General features: G+C 40.2%; 1 protein-coding gene across 2 annotated transcripts in view; it reads left to right on the forward strand.

The window, feature by feature from the left end:
• Window positions 1–20,314, forward strand: part of ACS (acetyl-CoA synthetase) — a 39,848-nt gene that overhangs the window by 15,343 nt on the left and 4,191 nt on the right. For both annotated transcript variants that reach the window (XM_087676621.1, XM_087676622.1), the window contains exons 2-12: window positions 1,263–1,415; window positions 1,512–1,667; window positions 1,746–1,868; window positions 1,985–2,153; window positions 2,367–2,449; window positions 2,557–2,658; window positions 2,832–2,920; window positions 4,705–4,795; window positions 4,954–5,067; window positions 5,187–5,263; window positions 5,390–5,468. In XM_087676621.1, the coding sequence (XP_087532747.1) occupies window positions 1,263–1,415; window positions 1,512–1,667; window positions 1,746–1,868; window positions 1,985–2,153; window positions 2,367–2,449; window positions 2,557–2,658; window positions 2,832–2,920; window positions 4,705–4,795; window positions 4,954–5,067; window positions 5,187–5,263; window positions 5,390–5,468 (1,236 nt within the window). The remainder of the gene's footprint in view (window positions 1–1,262; window positions 1,416–1,511; window positions 1,668–1,745; window positions 1,869–1,984; window positions 2,154–2,366; window positions 2,450–2,556; window positions 2,659–2,831; window positions 2,921–4,704; window positions 4,796–4,953; window positions 5,068–5,186; window positions 5,264–5,389; window positions 5,469–20,314) is intronic.

The following is a 20,314-nucleotide window of genomic DNA, read 5'->3' on the forward strand; positions in this document are numbered from 1 at the left end:
TTCTTTCCATTATTTAGTTGAGCTTTCTTTGCCTTAAATGTTTCTCTCTTTGCTTTCGTCTATCCTCTTCTGCTGCCACTCTCACAAAGAGGGGGAGAGCATTACTTGTCAATCCCTCTTGGTATCCCTTTCCTGCTTGAGATGAGGTGTTAAGCTACCAAAGGTATGCGAAAAATAATCTTCAAAAGTTTTGCCAATTTACTCTACTCTTATTCAATGCCCAAAACAAAATTCTATTAAATTCAAATAAAATACAAAACTCACGAAGTTTTGGTAGGCATTCGGGCCTTTGACTCAAAAACTTCAATAAAATGGACCCAATGGAATGTCCACCCTTTTTGGGCCCCCCCCCCCCCCCCAAAAAGAAAAAGAAAAAAGGAAGTGGTCACGCCTTGGGGGGAAAATAGGAAGTGGCCATGGTCCTTTGTTTCATCCCAACTCTGTCCTTTTCATCACCAAACTGCCCAAGCAACCATCTCCATCAACATCCCCTCATCACCGCCAGCCTTTATCACCATTCCAAACTGCCACAATCATCACCGATATAGGCGTCGTTGTCTGGTGCCTTGACAATCATCTCCACTGCCTGGAAAATGTCATGCTGGAGCCATGCCACTACCATCAAGAAATTGTTGCTTAATCATATTTTTAAAACATTTCTCTAGCACTTAAACAGTCCCAAAAAGAATTAAAACAAGTAGTAAAAGAATCTAGAATGTTTGACAGGACAATTGGCTCAGAAAGATCTATAAAAGGGACTCATTGTGCATTGCTGCTTTCATCCCTCACTCTCACCTTGGTGCACTAGCCATCCTACCTCTCCTTGCTGCTTCATATCCTGTCGCCAACATTTTCCCTCATCTGTCATCATCATCAGCATCTGCTGTCTACAGGTTGCTGTCCTGCTTTCCATCATTGCAGATGTGCTGTCACCTCATGGATTGGTTGCAATCATCTGGTTGAAATAATGTTGTACTTGTTGAACAATGGTAGAGGCAAAGTGCTTATTGGTCTATGTTTTCAAACTATGCTATGGATGAGCATGCGTGCGTCTTCAGTATCTTTCTGCTGTTTTTAGGTGCTAGACTCTCATATTTCTTTAATCTGCATGACTCACAAGCGTTCAATTGCAGAAATGATAAACAGAACTGAATATACATATATCATAGAAAGCGTTTCCATATACCATGGACTTTGTTTTGCACTGTGCTCTTGAAGATAAAACTTTTGCCACAGCCTAAATCAAGCTACCGTGTCTGCAGTATGATGCTATGTACACAAGGTCCATTGAGGATCCTGATGGTTTTTGGTCAGAGATTGCTTCAGAGTTTCACTGGGAAACCAAATGGCCTGAAGTAAATGGAAAAGTTCATTCGGAAAACTTTGATATCCATGACGGACCGGTTAAAGTGGAGGTAGAAACTGGTTTGCTTGCCTACTGGTTTTTCTTAACCTCATATTTTTAACTGAATTTTGACTCATAATAAAGACATTGGTTTCATGGTGTTCAGTGGTTCAAAGGCGGTAAAACCAATATCTGCTACAATGCATTAGACAGACATGTTGAAGCTGGCAAAGGTGATAAGGTCGCATTTTATTGGGAGGGTAATGATCCAGGACTTGATGATCAGCTGACCTATAAGGAGGTGCTTCATCGTGTGTGCCAGGTAGAAAGCAACTCTTAATTTATGCAAACACTTCATGTCAGATTTCATGGAAATGATTTTAATTCATTAGTTTTCCAGCTTGCTAATTATCTCATTGATATTGGAGTCAAAAAAGGGGATGCCGTTGCTATTTATCTCCCTATGCTTGTAGAGCTGCCCATAGCTATGCTAGCTTGTGCTCGTATAGGAGCTGTTCACTCGGTAAGTAAGGCTGCTTACATCTTTGGTTTAGAAAGTTTCTCTTTGGTTTGTGTCGTTTGTGTTGCATGTATTTGTGTAATTTGCAGAAGGAGTCACTCTTTGTTTTCCCGGTTAAGGTGGTTTTTGCAGGATTTTCAGCAGAATCTCTTGCACAGCGTCTGCTTGATTGCAAGCCAAAGCTGATAATTACTTGCAATGCAGTGCGAAGAGGGCCGAAGGTTCTTCATCTTAAGTCTATTGTAGATGAGGCACTGTCTAGCTCTCTTACACAGGGAGTTTCTGTTGGTAAGTGTTCTTACCCTTGTTCTTCCCTTGTGGTATTTTTCAATTCTCTGTCTGTCCTCCATTCTTTGTTCACTTAGTGACATGCATTTAGTTGTAGCAATGTATTTTATCACCATGTTTTTCAGTTGACCTTTTTGGTATAGGGTATTATGTTGATATTTTATTCCTTAGTGTTTGGTGGTCCTTGAACTCCTACTTGGCTTCAAATTTCAGATATCTGCTTGACTTATGCAAATGACATTGCTTTGACAAGAGAGCAAACACCTTGGCAAGGGGGAAGAGATATTTGGTGGCAGGTAACTTGACACATGTCTTGATTTGTGGTTCTTTTTACTCACGGAATACAGTTATGTAGAACAGCCACTTATGCCTGAAGACAAATTGTCTGCTAAAAATTTTCCAGGATGTTGTCCCAAGGTTTCCCACAAGCTGTAGTGTTGAATGGGTTGATGCTGAAGATCCTCTGTTCCTACTGTACACGAGTGGAAGCACAGGGAAGCCCAAGGTTTTGACTTCTGTCTCAAAGTAGCTTCACTATAGAAAATTTCAGAAGCTTTTCTCAGGCATACTGTCCTTCAGATCACTGAAGGACAATAGAAATTAAGTTGAAGTTGAATGATTGCATATCCATGCAGTTGAACACTCCAGGGTATTTTTTTCTGAGTCATTGTGCTGCAGGGTGTGTTGCACACTACAGGTGGCTACATGATTTATACAGCAACCACTTTCAAATACGCCTTTGATTATCATCCTGAAGATGTCTACTGGTATGTAAGACTTGAGTTGTGGATTACATAGTCTGCGTGTTTATAATGTAAATGTTCCATGTTAACGACGCTGCATTGTGAGGCAAAAGAGAAGGTTAATGCTATTAAGGAATGTTCAAAGCTGGGCCAGAGAACTCCACTTAAAGCAGTTTGTTGGGCTCAAAACCCTCTTCACTTGGGTGGTTGAAACCCAAATTTTGCAAAGTACTCTTAGCACTGGAATCATGGACCAGAATCGCCTCATAGAGCATTAAGCAAAATCATTTTATGGGTGAAAATTCTTAGAATGTTAGTTGCAGTAGTCCAATTGTAATGATCATATAATGTGGAACTTCTGGGACACTTTACATGTCATCATGTCTGCTTGCTGTGCATTGCCATTTTGGCAAGTCAGAGCTGAAGGAGACATAGCAGGGCAGTCCATTCTGATTTAGTTTACTTAAGTCTGCCCCTTGGGTCATATGCCCCTCAAATTGATATGAAGATTGATTGTTAGATTTATCCTTCATTTTTTGTTGGGGGTTGAAGCATAGTAACCAAAAAACGTGTTTTGCCCTAGCAAAGCACGAAACCTTGAAACACGTGTCGTTTCGTTTTGCGAAACAGGATCACAAAACTAAAAAGATTTTGCGAAACGAGATTTTTAAAAAAATGTTTTCATTTATTAAAATGAACGTGGGGGTTGTTTTTCTTTTTACAATTAGCATTTTTTCCACTCTCCTTGTATGCCCAATCACCTACTCTATCTTTTCATACTTTGTTTTGCTTCGCAAAACAAGGTCATGAAATAAAAAAGTTTTTGAAGGAGTTTCTTTTATTAAAAGAACATGCGGGCTGTTTCTCTATTACAACCCACATTTTTTCTATGCCCTCCTCCTTGCACACCCTGTTACCTCCTCCTCGTGCATCTCCTTGTCCTTGTCCTTGTCCTCCATCTGCACCTCATCTCTTCCTCTTTGTCCACCTCTTCCATACATTGCTCCGCCTTCCCCTCTATCTTGGGCCTCTCACCTCAAACGAAAATTCCTCCTCACAAGGTTTTTACTCATGAGCATCACTTATATATTATATGTATGTTGTTGCCTATACATTTTGCTTTTTGAGTCATGATTTCTAAATCAGTAGGTGAAATGGATGTTTTACTTTTAGACTTTCGACTTTTGACTCTAGAATCTAGGTGGAATGAACATTTTCATTTTATGGATATGTTTTCTTCCTCTAATAATACTATATATGGATTTTTCTTCCTCTAATATTATAAATATATAATAAGTTTAAGTATCGTAAATAATATTTTTTGAAACCTCGAAACCCCAAGGTAGCTAGTGAAACGAAACATGAAACAAAACCTCGAAATCTCAAAACATGAAAGAGGAATAAACGTTTCTGGTGATTATGGGTTGGAGAGGGGAAGGTGTTTCAGTGCAACTTGCATTCTGTCTGATTGTGTCATGATCAGAATGCTTTCACATGCACTTTCTTTCAATGCTGTACAAAGAAAGTTACATGTGGCTCTTTTGAGAGCAATGGGCATCTTTTAAGATATTTGATTTGTGTAATTGCTAACAAGTCTTTTGCATGCCTAGCAAGCTCACATGAAGTTCTTTTACAATGTCTTGTTATATCTTTTTTCAGTTTCTGCATAAACATGCTTATTGTGTGTGCACATGATGTAAGCTGTGTTTGAAGTTTCTTTACTAAATATTGGTTGTTAAATGAGGGCTAGTGTAACTTTTTTAATGCAACAAGAAGATGGCGCATGAATGTGAGCCTTTCACTTGCAGGTGCACAGCAGACTGTGGATGGATCACTGGACACAGCTATGTGACTTATGGTCCGCTGCTCAATGGTGCCAAAGTTGTGGTATTTGAGGGAGTAAGTTCAATCTTATTAGATTTTGTACATGGGTACCATGGGACTGCATTGTCCTTTAAAAAGCTGTCCTTTGTGTAAGGATTTTATTACAAGTCATTGTTGAAGAACTTGCAGAGGAGACAACTGGGATGGCCTTTCTCACTTGTCAGTGGCAACAGGTACCAAACTATCCTGATGAAGGACGTTGCTGGGAAATTGTTGATAAATACAATGTGACTATCTTTTATACAGCTCCTACAGCTATCCGTTCCCTCATGCGTGCTGGCAATGGGGTACATGGTCTTATTTTAATTTATTTTTGGTTTTTGAGTTTATACCATATGAAGAGATGATTCCAGACAAAACTTTCAGCTGTCTAGCTTTTACATCTAGTCATTCTAAATTATTTCAGCCTGTACAACGTTATTCACGGAATTCTTTGCGAGTGCTTGGTAGTGTCGGTGAGGCAATCAACCCAAGTGCTTGGAAGTAAGTCCCAGTTCTATTATTGTAGTAACTGTTCTTGAACTTCTTTATTCTGTTTCATTTAAAGTTGATAAGAATTTTGAGTGTTCAAAATGTAAGTGATCACTGTCATTGAATGGATAAATGCAGGTGGTACTATGACATTGTTGGTGAGAAGCGCTGTCCCATAGCTGACACGTGGTGGCAGACTGAAACTGGGGGATTTATGGTGTGTTTCTGGTTCTTTCTATGAATTACTCTGCAAGTTTAGTAAGTTGGTGAATGTACACTGAAAGGTGAGAGTTGTCTGGATTCTTATACAATCAGAATTGATTTTCTGAGGAATCCTCCTTGTATACATATTGTGCAGTTGTAATGGAAAGATCTTAAAGTTCTAGCACGTATTATGCCCTATTTCACCAGTCACTTGAGGCCTTGTAAATTTCCCAGATTTACTGCCCATAGTCAACAACTCCAGTAACACGTCTTCTCATAGGTGACACATGAGCAGACTAACAGCAATGATGCTACTAGTTCTTAAAGAACTAGTAAGCTGTTGTGTGCTGGTCTCTAACACTAGGCGGCCCTGATAAAATAGCTCTAGGGGCCAGAGATGAGTATGGCTTAATAAATCACACCCCTTTCATCTGAAGCTCACGGTCACAACACCAGCCCATCAAACAAAATGCCCTTGACTCCAGGAAAATCAAGCACAAAGGCATACTGAGTGTTAAGTTATGAAAAATTTGGTCAAAATTTATCCTCAATTATTGTCCACTTTATTTGGCTCTTGGACAGCCCCAAAAAGGTGATTCAGTTTATTTTAATTTAACCTAAACTCAATAAGTTTTGGTAGGACAATTGTCGCAGAAAGGTCCATAAAAAAGGGACAAAGGTCATCCCACTTTTCCTAACTTCCATCACCAGTTGCCTGGCCTCCCTTACCAGCCTTCAGCTGCCACCTTGGTGTCACACCCTGTTTTCATCATCCACAAACCTTCTTGAGGTGGAGCATTGTTGTTACTGCCTAAATGATCCTTCTTGCAGCTGCACACTGCATCATCTGCCCCAAACACAGGTGTTTTCAGCGTTCTGGCCACTCTAAGGGGTAGACTTTACCGCCCAAAGTGTCCATGCTGCTGCTGCTGATCAAAATGCAGCCTTTTGGCTAATGGCAGCTGCTTCCCTCTGTAACTGGAGTCTCCTTTTCCTGCCACATTGGAACAGGATGTAGTTGGGGATGACAAGTCTGCATGGCAGGCTGCTGTTTCTGCAAAACAGGAGCTTATCTTTTGTTGGGCTCAAGCTATGCTTTCAGGAGATGTCATTGGATTCAAAGATACCCATTCCAAATGCCTTCTTTTGGAGCGCACATTGTACGTATCGTCAATATATGTTTAAGCTTGACGCTCTTGAAGTCCCTTGTGCATTATGCTTTGTGTTCCATGTGCTTGTGGACTCCCTTTTTGGATAGCTATGGCTTCAAGGAAAACACTTCTCCTTCCTTGCATCTTATATATAAACTAAAAAAAGAGAGAGACAGAGTGATGTTTTTTGAGGCAGAAATTAGCCCATGAGACAAAACCATGTACAATGTTGATCGTCACTAAATTGTTGCACTTGAGTGCTGACAAGAATGCGAGCTCGGAGTGAGTAGAGAGCTTAGAGAATCGTGTTTGAGTGTACCAGTGTGTTGCACGGTACATAAAGAATAAAAATGTATTTATATGTTAGGGTACAAGTAAAGGGTGTGTTCACACCCGTAAGTTTATACATGTGGTAGTTTACACTTGAAGGGGCTTTACACCCAACAACCTCCCACTTAAAGGCCCAAAGTGGTGTCGGTAAACTATCCAAACTCCCACTAGTCGAATGCAACGCTTATCCTGTTCCTTTGAAAGACTTTTAGTGAGAATATCTGCAGGGTTATCTTGGGTTTTGACCTTAGTCAGTGTGACAAGGCCATCATCCAAGACTTGTCGAATGAAATTATACCAAACATCTATGTGGTTGGTACGAGCATGAAACATGGCATTTTTAGCCAGACATACTGCACTCTAGCTATCAAAACCAAGCACTGGAGCACGGGAAGAAAGACCAAAATCCTTGACCAAACAGCCAAGCCAAATAACTTCCTTAGAAGCTTCTAAGGCTGAAATATATTCAACCTTTGTAGTAGTCAGTGCTACAATTTTTTGCAACCTTGAATACCAAGAAATAGCTCCACCAGCCAAAGTAAATATATACCCACTGGTAGACTTTCTAGTGTCAAGATCTCTTGCTATGTCGGAATCACAAAACCCTTGTAGCTCTAGTGTACCCTTTCCATAGTATATACATTTATCTTGTGTACCTTTTAAGTATCTAAAGATACATTTCACTGCTTTCCAATGTGGTTTGCCAGGGTTAGACATGAATCTACTAAAAACTCCCACTGCATGGGCAATGTCTAGACGAGTCGCAACTATAGCATACATCAAAGAACCATAAGCTAATGCATAAGGTATGCCTTTCATCGCAATAGCAGCTGCATCATCTTTTGGGCAATCAGCTTTGCTAAGCTTTGTATATGGTGGTAAATGAAACCAGCCTTCCTTCTTGGAATGAGTGGTGATAACCTGATTTAAGAGTTAATTACAGCAATAAATAAATGTACATAAAATGAAATACACACTTTACCATAACATTCTTGGACAGTAGACTCCCTATTGGCCCCAAAATTGGTGCCCCTGGCGGTATTTCTTTAGCTTTCATTCAATTGGAAGGAGTACAACTTGAGATTCTTCAATCTCCTCCTGCTAACCAATTGCTCTTGCTGTCATAAATGACCAACAAGCCTTTTGGGTCATTTGCCCCTTGATTCAACTAGGACTTCTTTTTGAATTTGACCCTTGGCTGGCCAAATGCTGCCCCAAATCAATTCGGGATGGGTTGGCTCCTCAAATCCTTTGATAATCTTCAATTATCAGTTGCTGATTCCAATCCCTTGAGCCTTCAATCTCTGGCACGGATCCCAAGGTGGCTGCTAAACCCTAATTTCTGCTGTAAATTAGGGTTTACTGCAGAAATTACAGATCAGCCCACCAAAAATGGCTGAGATCTCCTCCGAATGGTTGCGAATTGTTGAGAATGGTTGAGCATAGGCTGAAGGAGATGAGAGAATGCTGTAGAGAGAGAAAATTCTGAGATTTGTTGCGAAGAACTGATCAAATCAGCAGCTGCCCTGCTGTACCAGCCCCAAATGGATGCACCAACAACAGTAGGAGCCTCAAAGACTGTGATCTTCAGGAGAAAGTGCATCAGCAGCAATTGCCAGCTTCCCAAGGTCAAGAATATGCAATCTCCATCACCAAAATGGTCTCCAATGACTGAGAAATGGCCCCAAAAGCTGGCAGCAATAGTCCAACATCTCTATCCAACAGCTCCAAAATGAAAAAACGAGATTTCTCTCTCCCTTCAGCCCTATTTAGCCTTTCCCCCACTTGCATGGAAAAGTTTTGCCAAGTGGCAGCTTTCTTAATCCATTTTCAGCAATTTCCACCCATTTAATTAATTTTCAGAATTAATTAATTCTGAAAATTAATTCAGCCCTTAATCCATGCCCAGAAAATTGACCTTGCCCATCCAGAAATTAATTGGCTAGGGGCTTGTTTCAGCCCATATAAGCTTGCTGTCCTATTCCATTCTGTGCATCTATTTGCTGTTCATTATCTTTTGGCTGTAGCACAATAGGTTGTTGCCCATTTTCAACATCAAAAGGAACAGAATCTTCAGCTAATGGATGCTGAATGGTTGACTGTTCATGCTGAAATTTGACCTTCTTTTTGTCAAGATCACCATGTGTAGCATTTTTCAGCAACTTTGCCTCATTAAATACTACGTCTCGGCTGCGTACTATCTTCCTGTCCTGAGGAAGCCAAACTCTATAACCCATCTCTCCCTCATCTCCATATCCCATGAAGATGATCTTAATGGATTTCACGTCTAGTTTGGTACTTTGATCTATAGGTACATGCACAAAGGCATCACAACCAAAGACACGCAAATGGTCATATGAAGTAGATTTTCCAGACCAAACCTCTTCAGGAATGCCATTTTCCAATGCACGATTGGGAGAGCGATTGCATACATGAACTGCAGTTTTAAGAGACTCTCCCTAGAACTGCTGTGAAAGATTAGCTGTCCACAACATGCATGTAACTCTTACACAAAGTGTGCGATTAAGTCTTTCAGCCACGCCATTTGATGCAGGATTATAATGTGTTGTTAACTCCCTCTTAATACCATGCATCTCACAAAACTTTTTGAACTCATTAGAGACATACTCACCCCCATTATGCGTTCTTATAGCTTTCAACTTAAACCCTTTTTGTGTGGTAACAAAAGCATGAAACCTTTTAAAAGCATCCAACACTTCCTTTTTGCTCTTTAACACATACACCCATGACTTTTTACTAAAATCATCAATAAAAGTATTAAAGTACCGTGCATCCCCATATGAATTAATAGGCATATTGCTCAAAGTGTACTAAATCAAGAGCATTGGACTTCTTAACGACACCTGAGTAATAATGAGACTTCACATGTTTTCCATATATGCAAGCATTACAAAATTCGAGACCAAAGCCTTTTACATCAAATCTCCCTAAAGAGGAGAGAATCTGAAGGCCTTTTTGGCTCATCTGGTCAAGTCTTTTGTGCCAAAGTTTCATATGTGAGTGGACTTCAGCCATAGCCAAGAACTTGCCAAGTAATGCTTTACAATGCAAATAATACAAAGTCTCCCTTTTATTGCCTTTAACAATCAGCATAGAGCCTTTGTGAACCTTCCAAGATCCACCATCAAAGGTAGTAAAATACCCTCTTGCATCAAGTTGCCCAACTAACAGTAGACTTTTCTTTATACCAGGTATATATCTGACGTCATGTAAAATCAGCTCTTGGCTATTTTCAAGAGCCAAGTGAATGGTACCTACACCTCTTATCTTACACGCATAGTTGCTGCTTAAGTAAACCTTGCATAGGCAACCTATAGTGTATTCAGAAAATGACTCCAAAGAGGGAGTAATATGAAAAGAGGCACTGTTGTTCACTATCCATGATTGTGACAGCCCATCATGAGTTGAAAGTAAGGTATCAATTACCTTCTTTTTGGTGATGTCCATATCACGTGCTGCTGCCATAATATTTGCATCATTACATGAGGCTACAACAAGTATCTCTTTAGTGTTAGGAAGCTCTTCAATGACCACACTTCACACAACATTTGCCTTTGCTACTTCTTTTGAGGAAGAGCTGTCATCATCTTTCTTGTCATCCTTCTTTTTCTTACCCTGTTGTTTCATCAAGCTTTTTATGCCTTTTACGCCCACACTGATAGCAAGTAACATCCTGCTGTTTGTCCTTGCTTTTACTCCTACTTTTGCCTTTATTTGTTGCATTATCCCTCTTTTCTGGCCTGCCTCTAAGGTGATAGACTGAGCCACTGCTTTCACCACTGGATTTTCTTCTGATCTCCTCATTGCGAATGGAGCCTCTAACACCATCAAAGGTTAAAGCAGGGTTGTTGCTAAGTGAAACAACCAAAGACTCCTAGCTATCAGGCAAAGTCATCAACAAGAAAATAGCCTTTAAGTTATCATCGAAGGTTGGCAAACCAGAGTCTTGTAAGCTTGTGCATAAGATGCACTTGATTCACTGGAGTTGTATTTTCATAAGTGTCCTCTAACTTTTTCCATATAGCATAACCTGTATCAAGAAGCTTAATGTCTGTAAGTACATCATCGGACACGGCCATCTTAATGTATGCAATGGCCTTCTTGTTGAGTCTAGCCCAATCCACATCTGTCATAGTTGCAAGCTTTGTTTCCAAGAGAGCATCTTCACAGTCCTTGAGAAACAAAATACCCTGCGTCCTGTCCTTCCACAAATCAAAGCCAATGCCATCAAACCTCTTGATTTCAAAGAGGGATTTAGTGTCATTGCTGCTAGAAGCATTTGCAGCCATTTTTCAGCAATGCACCAAAAATCAATACTGCAATTTATGACAGCAAACCATGAGCTGAACATTCATCTAATTTCAGCCCAAATTTTCAGAAAATGAGTGCAAGGTTTAGTCCAAGTACATGTACAACAGTAGGAATGATGACTTTCAGCAGTATAACTGAAATTTCAGCACATGCTCAAAGCATACACCACTGCGAGGTGACTCCCACTTCAGCAGTATCACCAAAAGTATATCTGCAATAATCCCAGATCTGCAAATGATCACTAAGACTGCTGCAAAATGACTGTTCAGCAATACATCAGCTCAATGGAAGCTGCCCAATGTATGTACTGCATACATATGTAACCAAGTACTTCTGATACACAAAAGAAACCAAGATTCTTTGCAATATGCTCTGCAATTTCTTCAATGTTTCATAAGTGGGAATGAATCTCACTTCTTACAACACCAAGATTGCGTCAACAGTGTTTCCAATGTACATTTCAGATGTCATTTTTGCCAAAATTCTAAAATTTCAGCTAAACCCCCAAAAATTTACTGACAAATCTGAACCAATTGCATTAGTATATCATCCCGAGCATCAACTGTGGGCAAATGTTGCAGAAATTTCTCGAATTCTGCAAAAGCCCCAAATTTTGGGGTCTAGGAGTGCACAAATTTTCAAGAAATTGGATCAGTCAAGCAAAAATTTCACTTGCATCTGAAAATATCAAAATTTCCAAGGCCCATGCACTCAATGTTTGCAATTTGTGGGTCAGGAATCACTGATATATGTGTCAGGCACCAAATCTGGAAAAAGCCCCAAATTTTATGGAGCAAATTGGCACAAATCTGTGCTTTGTTCTTACTCGCATGAACACTTGCATGAGGGGAAATAAATCAGACTGAAAATTTCTGATTAAAAAAAAAAAGGTATTGGGCTGTTGACCTGCTCGTCACCCAGTCCCATGTGCTTGTCCTATCGTGCAAGCATCGATTGACCTGCAGTCGTCTCGCTTGCGCTTCAACAGCCCGTTATATTGTTATGCCTACAGTAGGCGTTACCTCAGTTGTTGACTATTGATCCCAATGATGAAGAGAGAGCGCTGTTTGTAGTGGCTACAGCTTTGCACCGTCAACTCTGATACCAGTGTGTTGCACTTGAGTGCTGATAAGAATGCGAGCTCGGAGTGAGTAGCGATAGAGCAAAGAGCTTAGAGAATCGTGTTTAAGTGTACTAGTGTGTTGCACGGTACAAAAAGAATAAAAATGTATTCATATGTTAGGATACAAGTAAAGGGTGTGTTTACACCCGTAAGTTTATACACGCGGGAGTTTATACCCGAAGGGGCTTTACACCCAACATAAATATCCAAGTGTGATGTGCTAAAGGATAATTAGTGATATGCTATGAAAATAAGCAAAGGTGATGTACAAGACAAAAATCGTATCCATGTAGGGATGCAGTAGGAGGATGAAGCAGTACATGTCTAGTTGTGTGGTTTAATAATACTTAGATATCTAGTTCAACCCAATTTGTGTCGATAAGTAGAGTATGTTATTCATCCTTGATGAGGTAGTAGGGGGGTAGCATTTGGACTAATCCCTTATCTTTGTTAGGTGCTACATGTGTTGTTGGTGGATCTCCCCCATTTTTCTTTGGTGTAGCATCTACATATGGTACCCATGTATTTGTGGTCGGTGTGTTGTTATGATCTCCTTAGTTCTCTTGATTGTCTCCCCCTTTTTGTGTAGGTGTTGTGTGTGTGGCCACTATCTAGAAGAAATTGGTAAGTTGTGATTGATGTCTCCCTCTCTGTATAGTGCCTATCTATAGTAATGATGTGCAGAGCCTTTGAATCTTGATTAGGAATTGGCCAAAGCAGTAATGATAAGGTGGGGTATGACTGTGCAATATTGAGTAGGCTTTGCATTTGTAGATGTAGCGCTTCTCACTCTCTACCTCCTCTTAGCATAGTTTGTAAATTTGCTTAGCTTTGGGGATGTGGGCTGCCCCTAAACTCTTCTTTTTCTATTACTCGTTTCTTCTTTTCTTTGGCTCTTTTGTTTTTGTTTGGTTGGCTTCTCTCCATTCTTTAGCTCTTGGACTCTTTTGGCTCTCATCTGCTTCAAGTATGGTTCGGCCTGCTCTTTGGTTTCTTCAGATCCAGAGGCAGTCTTCCAGTCCCACCTCGGGATGATTCTTCTTGTAGCTCCATGTCGAGGTCTTGGGCCATCTTCACTTGCCATAACTTGGCGCTCTCTCGTACCATGATCAATTGGTAGTCGATCTTCTCCTGGTCTTTATCCAAGTCTTCAGCCTTCTCTTTGAGATTGCGCAGCATATCTGTTTCTTTGTGGGTCTTCTCCAGTGCTTTGTTAGTCTTCTTTGTCTACGCGATCAATTTGAGCCACGACTCTTTCTTTTTGTATGTGATTTTGAGCCAGTGACATAGCTTTTCCTCCTCTTCAGAGAAAGTGTCCTTCCATAGCTTCGGCTCTGTCCAAGACATTTTTGAATGGTATGCCATGTGTCCCTATCACGCCACAACTCCCTCTCAACTTTGTTGGCACAATAGGTTCTCTTCTAATTTTCAGTAGGTAATATGTTCCCGGGGGAGGGGGGGGGGAGGGGGAGGGGGAGCGGGTTTTGCGATGTGGGGCATCGTGCCATTTTTCATCACGTTGTGTTGCGTGACGTGTTATGGTAGGATTTCCTTCACATTTGTGAGCTTGCTTCCCTCTCGAGCTAGTATGCTCCTTGTTAGAGTTGCTCTAATATCAAGTGTAACAAACCTTCACGGGACTTTGAGTCGTAACTTGTCACGAGACATAGAAATGGCCTAGTGGAAAGGCACGCAAGATATATCAATAAGGAATCCTTTGTATTCATGATATAGAAAGATATAACATTGAGGTACATCTTAGGACTACACCCTCATGACGCTACACATATGAGGATTTACCACTGAGCCTAAGGAATTACATGTAACATCTAGAAGCACATCCTAAGTGGGGCTTCAGTGACCACTACTCCCTATATATAGGTATTTTTGGCAGCAATGCCATGGTATCCATCATCCAATAATTTTTTAAAAATTAATTTAATAGTTATTTATGGCTTAGAAAAATAACCTAATGAGTCAATAATTAAATTGGCTAGGCCAATTTATCACCCAAGTAATGCTGAGTACTCAATAGCCTCAAAACTGACATTAATTAATTGGTTAATGCCAATTCCCTAGTATCATCACTGATACTTATGACTAATTAATTATTCTAGGCCAAATTTTGACACTAGGTACCACCTAATATTTGTCAAGGTACACCTTTTGCCTTTGACACCAAGTGATATCTTGGGGTCCTTGGTCTCACATTGTGAAATAACTAACTTGCATCTCACACACGTTTATACATTTGATTAACTCTTTAATCAAATGCTAAGCAAAGCATCAAAATTTCACATCCTCGTGAGAACAGACCTCCCCCTTGAATCTTTGCAATCGTCTTTGATTGCATTGCAATGTGTCAAAGCAATGAGTATTGTGTTGGAATTTTCCAAGAGGTATCATAGTCAAAATAATATCAACTGCTATTACTCATCCATGCTAACGCTAAACACTTCCAAAACTTCAGTTGGAAACCCATAGAATGTATCTCTCATTAGCATGTCTCAATATTTTGGTCAAATAACCAATGTAAAGCATCAATTGAGCATAAATCATGGCTAAACTATTAATGGCATTCTTTAAACATGCTGCTGTCCACAAAACAAGTTGAATACATATCTAAGAATTGTTGATCATCCATTGAAAATTAGTAATTGATAATCAATCTTTGATGATCATACACTGATGCAAACTGATGTAAAGTGATGTATATTAATGTAATTATATAGTTTCAAAGCTGCAGTCAAAACCATACCAATGTGCTTACAAAAGCTGAGTGGACTCGTACACTAAATAGTGATCTTATGGTAGACATATTGTCAGTACAGTACCTTGGATGTATGCTGAATACATCCGAGATCCACTATATGCAAGAATTGTCCATCACTGGAGGAGTGGAAGTGCTACCTTCCCCTTGAGCATCAGGCAATGTAGACCCTTGCTCAGTTGAACCTCATTGGGCTTGATCCAAAGTCAGCTCTAATTGAAAAGCCTCATTTGGTGGTCTGTTTGTGCTGTGAAATTAGCCCCTAAGAGATAGTGTTTCCATGTTGAAAGTGTATAAATTACAGCAAGTAACTCTTTCTCATAAACCTGCAAATTCCTTTCTATGCCATGAAGAACATGGCTCTCAAATGTGACAACTCAGCCATCCTGCATTAAAACAACCTCTATACTGTTCCCACATGTATCACACTGAAGAACAAATGACTTCCTTAGATTAGGCAATGCAAGCATAATATCTAAATTCATATTTTCTTTAAACTTCTCAAATGTAGGAATTTTGAACTACTGTCCACTTAAAAGGCCCCTCTTCTTCTACAAAGTATATAGTGGAGATGCAATTTCAGCAAAGCTGCAAACATACTCTTATAATAGGAGCATAGACCCAAGGAATTGCGGATCTCATGCACATTTTTCAAAGATGGCCATAAGCGTATTGCCTTTATCTTTGTAGGATCCATATGGATGCCATCAATTGACACAATGTGTCCCAAAAAGTAGATCTCATGCAAGAAAAGCTCACCCTTTTTGTCTTTCATAACTAGCCTATGCTTATGTAACTCATTGAACACAATGTCCAAATGCTACATATACTTTGCCTCATTTTCTAAATAGACAACTATGCTATCAAAGAAAGTGACCACAAATCCCCTATGTGGTTTGAAGATGCGATCCATTATCCGATTAAATAAGGCAGGAGCATTCTTAAGCCAAAAAGGCATGACAAGAAACTCACACAATCCAAAAGATTTCCTGAAAGTTGTCTTATACACAACCTTTGGTCTAATGCGAATTTGATGATACCCGCTTTAAATCAATACGATTGAATATAGCTGCCCTCCTCAATCTATCTATAACATAATCGATTTGAGGGGGTCAGAAACAGATTCTTTATTATGATTTTATTCAAAGCACAATATTCAATGCATATATGCCACAGTCCATCCTTTTCTGAATGAAAAGCACTAGAGATAAAAAGGGAGATGAATTGGGACAAATCAACCCTTTTTCTGATAACTCATTCACCCAACTCATTATCTCCTCTTGCTGAATTGCACTTATCTTGTAGGGTGGCTTATTAGGAGGGCTACTTCTAGGGATAAGATCTATGGTATGATCTTCTGGTGTTTCAGGTGGTAGCTGCCTCGAAAGTGACTAAGAAAAGAAATCAACGTACACTTTCAGAAATGACATGTGATCCTTTTCTAACTTAGACATGTTTCCAACATTTTCATTATTAACCTTATCCTTTGTGAAAACCAAACCTTAAATTGGTCATCACATTCTTCACTTCCTTACTGGTCACCCATATCATGTGGCCTAGAAGGACGTGCTTCTTGGTCAATAACCACATTTTCTTTTTGTTGTCCATAATGTAGGCCTGTTTCAAGATTAGGCATTGCATTTTCTTCTTCATTATCTTCTGTAGTTTCAAAATGAGATGCATCATCACTAGTTGATCCCATCTTATTGTAAGAAGACATTCTTGCTGTAAATGCTCGATTGAACACAACTTCAGCACTAAAGTAAAGCTTTTGATCTTCAATCAAGTGTCTTGGACCCAATAAGTCCAAGGGAATTGATGGTATTCTCGCAGTGGAACCAAGAAACCAGCCTTCCTCCTTGGAAAGGGTGGTAATTATTTGAGTAATTAATAATTGCAGCAAGCAATTAAAGCACATAAATTGAAATGTGCAATTTACCACTTAATCTTGGACAATGGGTTTGTTGGTCCTAAAATTGGTGCCCCTCTCGATGTTTCTTTATCTTTTCTTGCAAATGGATGGACTACACTGAGTTTCTCCAATCTCCTCTGTTGATCCAAGTGCCTCTTGTTGTCAAAAATGGCCAGGAAGCCCTCAAGCTAATTTGCCCCTTGGTTTGCTCAGGGATTGGCCATCAATTGTGCTCCTTGGGTGACAAATTTAGTCCCAAATGTTTACTTTACTGAATGGACACTTGAATCTCCTAAAATTGCACACTTCTCGAGGTGGTTGTCAAACCCTAATTTCTAGTTTAAATTAGGGTTTGCAGCAAAGATTAACCGAAATGTCCACCTCCAATGACCAAATCTGTTGGAAATTGCTAAGAAAATCTAAGATTGTGTTTGGGGATGAGAAACTGTTGAGGAGAAAGAGGATTCTGAGTTTTATTGCAAGGATAGAACAAAAATTCAGTTGTTGTACCAACCCAAACAGTAGTCACCTACAGAGGACCCTCAAGATACTGTTGCTTGCTGTCTATTGTTGTCGCTTGGTTGTTGGAGCCCTCTAGCTGTTGTCGTGTGGTTCATGGCAGCTCTAAATGGCTGAGAACTGCTCCATGATGGCTGGTGCTTGTTGCTACAGCTTCCTTCTAGCTCGATCCAACTCAGAATGCCTTGACAATAATTATTAAATTATTTTTTAGAATTAATATTCTTCAATTTAATAATGTTGGAGATTGAATTTGGAAGTGTGCCACTTGGCAAAACTTGCCCATGCAAGTGAGGAAAGGTTGTTTGGAGAGAGAGAGAGAGAGAGAGAGACATGTTGCGAAGCTTAAAGGACTTCTTCAGTGGGGCAGCTTGATCTTAATCAACATGCTGATACTTAGTTTGTAGAGGATTTAGTACTTTGGTGTCGGGCAGTCTCTTCAATGACCTTGCCCTAATTTTTATACTCCTTTGTGTGCTTGTCTTGTGAGACTTTCATACTTTTTCAGTCTTTTGTTGCAATATAATTACTCATGATAAATAAAAGAGAGGAAGGGCATTCTGAGCTGGATTGGGTGGGAGGTTGTGGTAGTAGGCACCAGCCACCTTGAGGGAGTAGTTCTTAGCCATATGAAGCTGCTAGGAACCAAGCAACAGCAGCCAGGCAATGATGGTATGATGGCAAGCGACTGCATGTAGAGGGTCCTTGGCTGTAGGCAATTGCTATTTGGGCTGGTACAGCAGCCTGCAAGGCAGAAACTGAATTTTGCTTAGTTCTTTTGACAAAACTTAGAATCTTCTCTCTCCTTAGCATTCTCTCTCATCGCCCAACACAATCTCAGATTTTCTTAGCAATTTTCATTAAATTCAGCCATTGAAGGTGGAGATTTTGGTGAATCTCTCTTGTCAACCCTAATTTACACAGTAGAAATTAGGGTTTGATAGCCACCTCAAGAAGTATGTTTAGAAATTAAAGGCCTAAAGTCTTGAATTTTAGTCATTGAAATTGGGGCAATTTTAAGAGATTCAAGTGGCCATTCAGCTAGCAAACATTTGACATTGAATTTGTCACTCAAGGAATACAATTGACAGTTGATCCGTGAGCAAGCCAAGGGGCAAATTGGTTTGAGAACTTGCTGGTCATTTATGATAGCTAGAGGCACTTGGATTAGCAAAGGAGATTGAAGAATCTGTATACTCCATCCATTTGTAATAAAAGGTAAATAAATACCACGAAGGGCGCTTGTTTTGGGGTCAACACATTGTCCATTGCCCAAGATTAAGTGGTAAATTGTGCATTTCAGTTTATATGCTCTAATTGCTTCCTGTAATTATTGATTAATCAAGTAATTACTACCCTTCTTGAGGAGGAAGGCTGGTTTCACCTATAGTATTATGTCTTTGTAGGAAGGGGCTGCCGGGATGAACTCCACAAATGCGGTATGTGTAGGTGGAAAAGGTCTTGTTGCGTGCCCAGTTCCTCTCATTGTGGGAGAGGTGTATGAAGTGAGAGTTTGGGTCATACTAAAAGGAGGGGATGTGGTCTATGTCGATCTCGTATCGTATGAGCCATTGGTCAAAGTATGCATACCATGAAGTCTCATGTTTTGCTTGAGCTAGCTGCCTAGAGGCCTCCGTAGCTCTCATAGGTAGTCTATCCAGGTGCATGTCATGTACTCTGTGTATGAAGCTAATGGTCTGAAAAAGGGCCTCCATCATTATGAGGGTGCAACAAACCTAGCTTTAATGATCTTATGTGGTATTGATGGTCTGTTGCAGATCATCCACAAGAGCACAATGATATGTGGTCTCTCAATCTGTGTCCATAGGTATGTAACCAAGCTAGGGGTCCAAATAGGGGTGCTATATATCTTGGCTTGTGTGACCAATGTGTCAAATAGGCACTTCCGTGTGTGAGGCCCTGGAAGTGTGCTTGGTGGCATAGTCTCTCCATCATCGCCAATGCTGCTTATCCTCGTGTGAGTCGATCTTTGGTTGCTCGTGCCACAATGAATCTCCAAGTAGATGTAGTGAATGTGACCCCTAAGTACACACATGGGTCCACAACCTCCACAAGTCCTAGGGTGAAGACTGATTCGTTCTTACCAATGTGTGAAAGATCAAGATTATTGTTTTCCCTAGATTAACCATCAATTTACGGTGTGTGGAGAAGTCATGAAGGGCATCTTATAGACGAGAATAATATGGTCAACATAAAGCATAATAGAGACCAATATACTTGCTATCTCCACCCCATCACCTCCTCTTTGTGTGATGTGGTCTTCTATCTTGTCGATGTGAGTCCAAAATTGTAGGGGAGAGGGGGATATTCTTGCTTCACTCCAATGGTGCTAGTAGAGACAATGCATGAAAGTTCTCCTAGGCGCCTCGCTCTTTTGGCCTACCACCCTCTCCTACAATGTATAGATGCCCAAAATCATGCTCGATGGGATCCCTAGTGCCTGTAGCCTCTCTAGTAGTCTATGTCGTGGAACTATATCAAAAGCTTTTTGGAAATCCACAAAGCAGCAATAGCCTCTCTTCTTTCTTACTTTCGTGTGCTCAATCTTGCCTCTGAGGGCGAAGATGTGGTCAAGTGTAGAGAATCCCCGTTTGAAACTAGCTTGACTTGCTACCCTCACACACTCTCTCTTTGCATATGCATTGGGCTCTACCTCCATCATTGCCCCATATATCTTAGCCAATGTGTGGCCCACCATGAT

The sequence above is a fragment of the Lygodium microphyllum genome, chromosome 4, assembly GCF_053477565.2.
Source record: "Lygodium microphyllum isolate KBCC chromosome 4, Lygodium_microphyllum_v1.1.10, whole genome shotgun sequence".
Taxonomy (NCBI): Eukaryota; Viridiplantae; Streptophyta; class Polypodiopsida; order Schizaeales; family Lygodiaceae; genus Lygodium; species Lygodium microphyllum.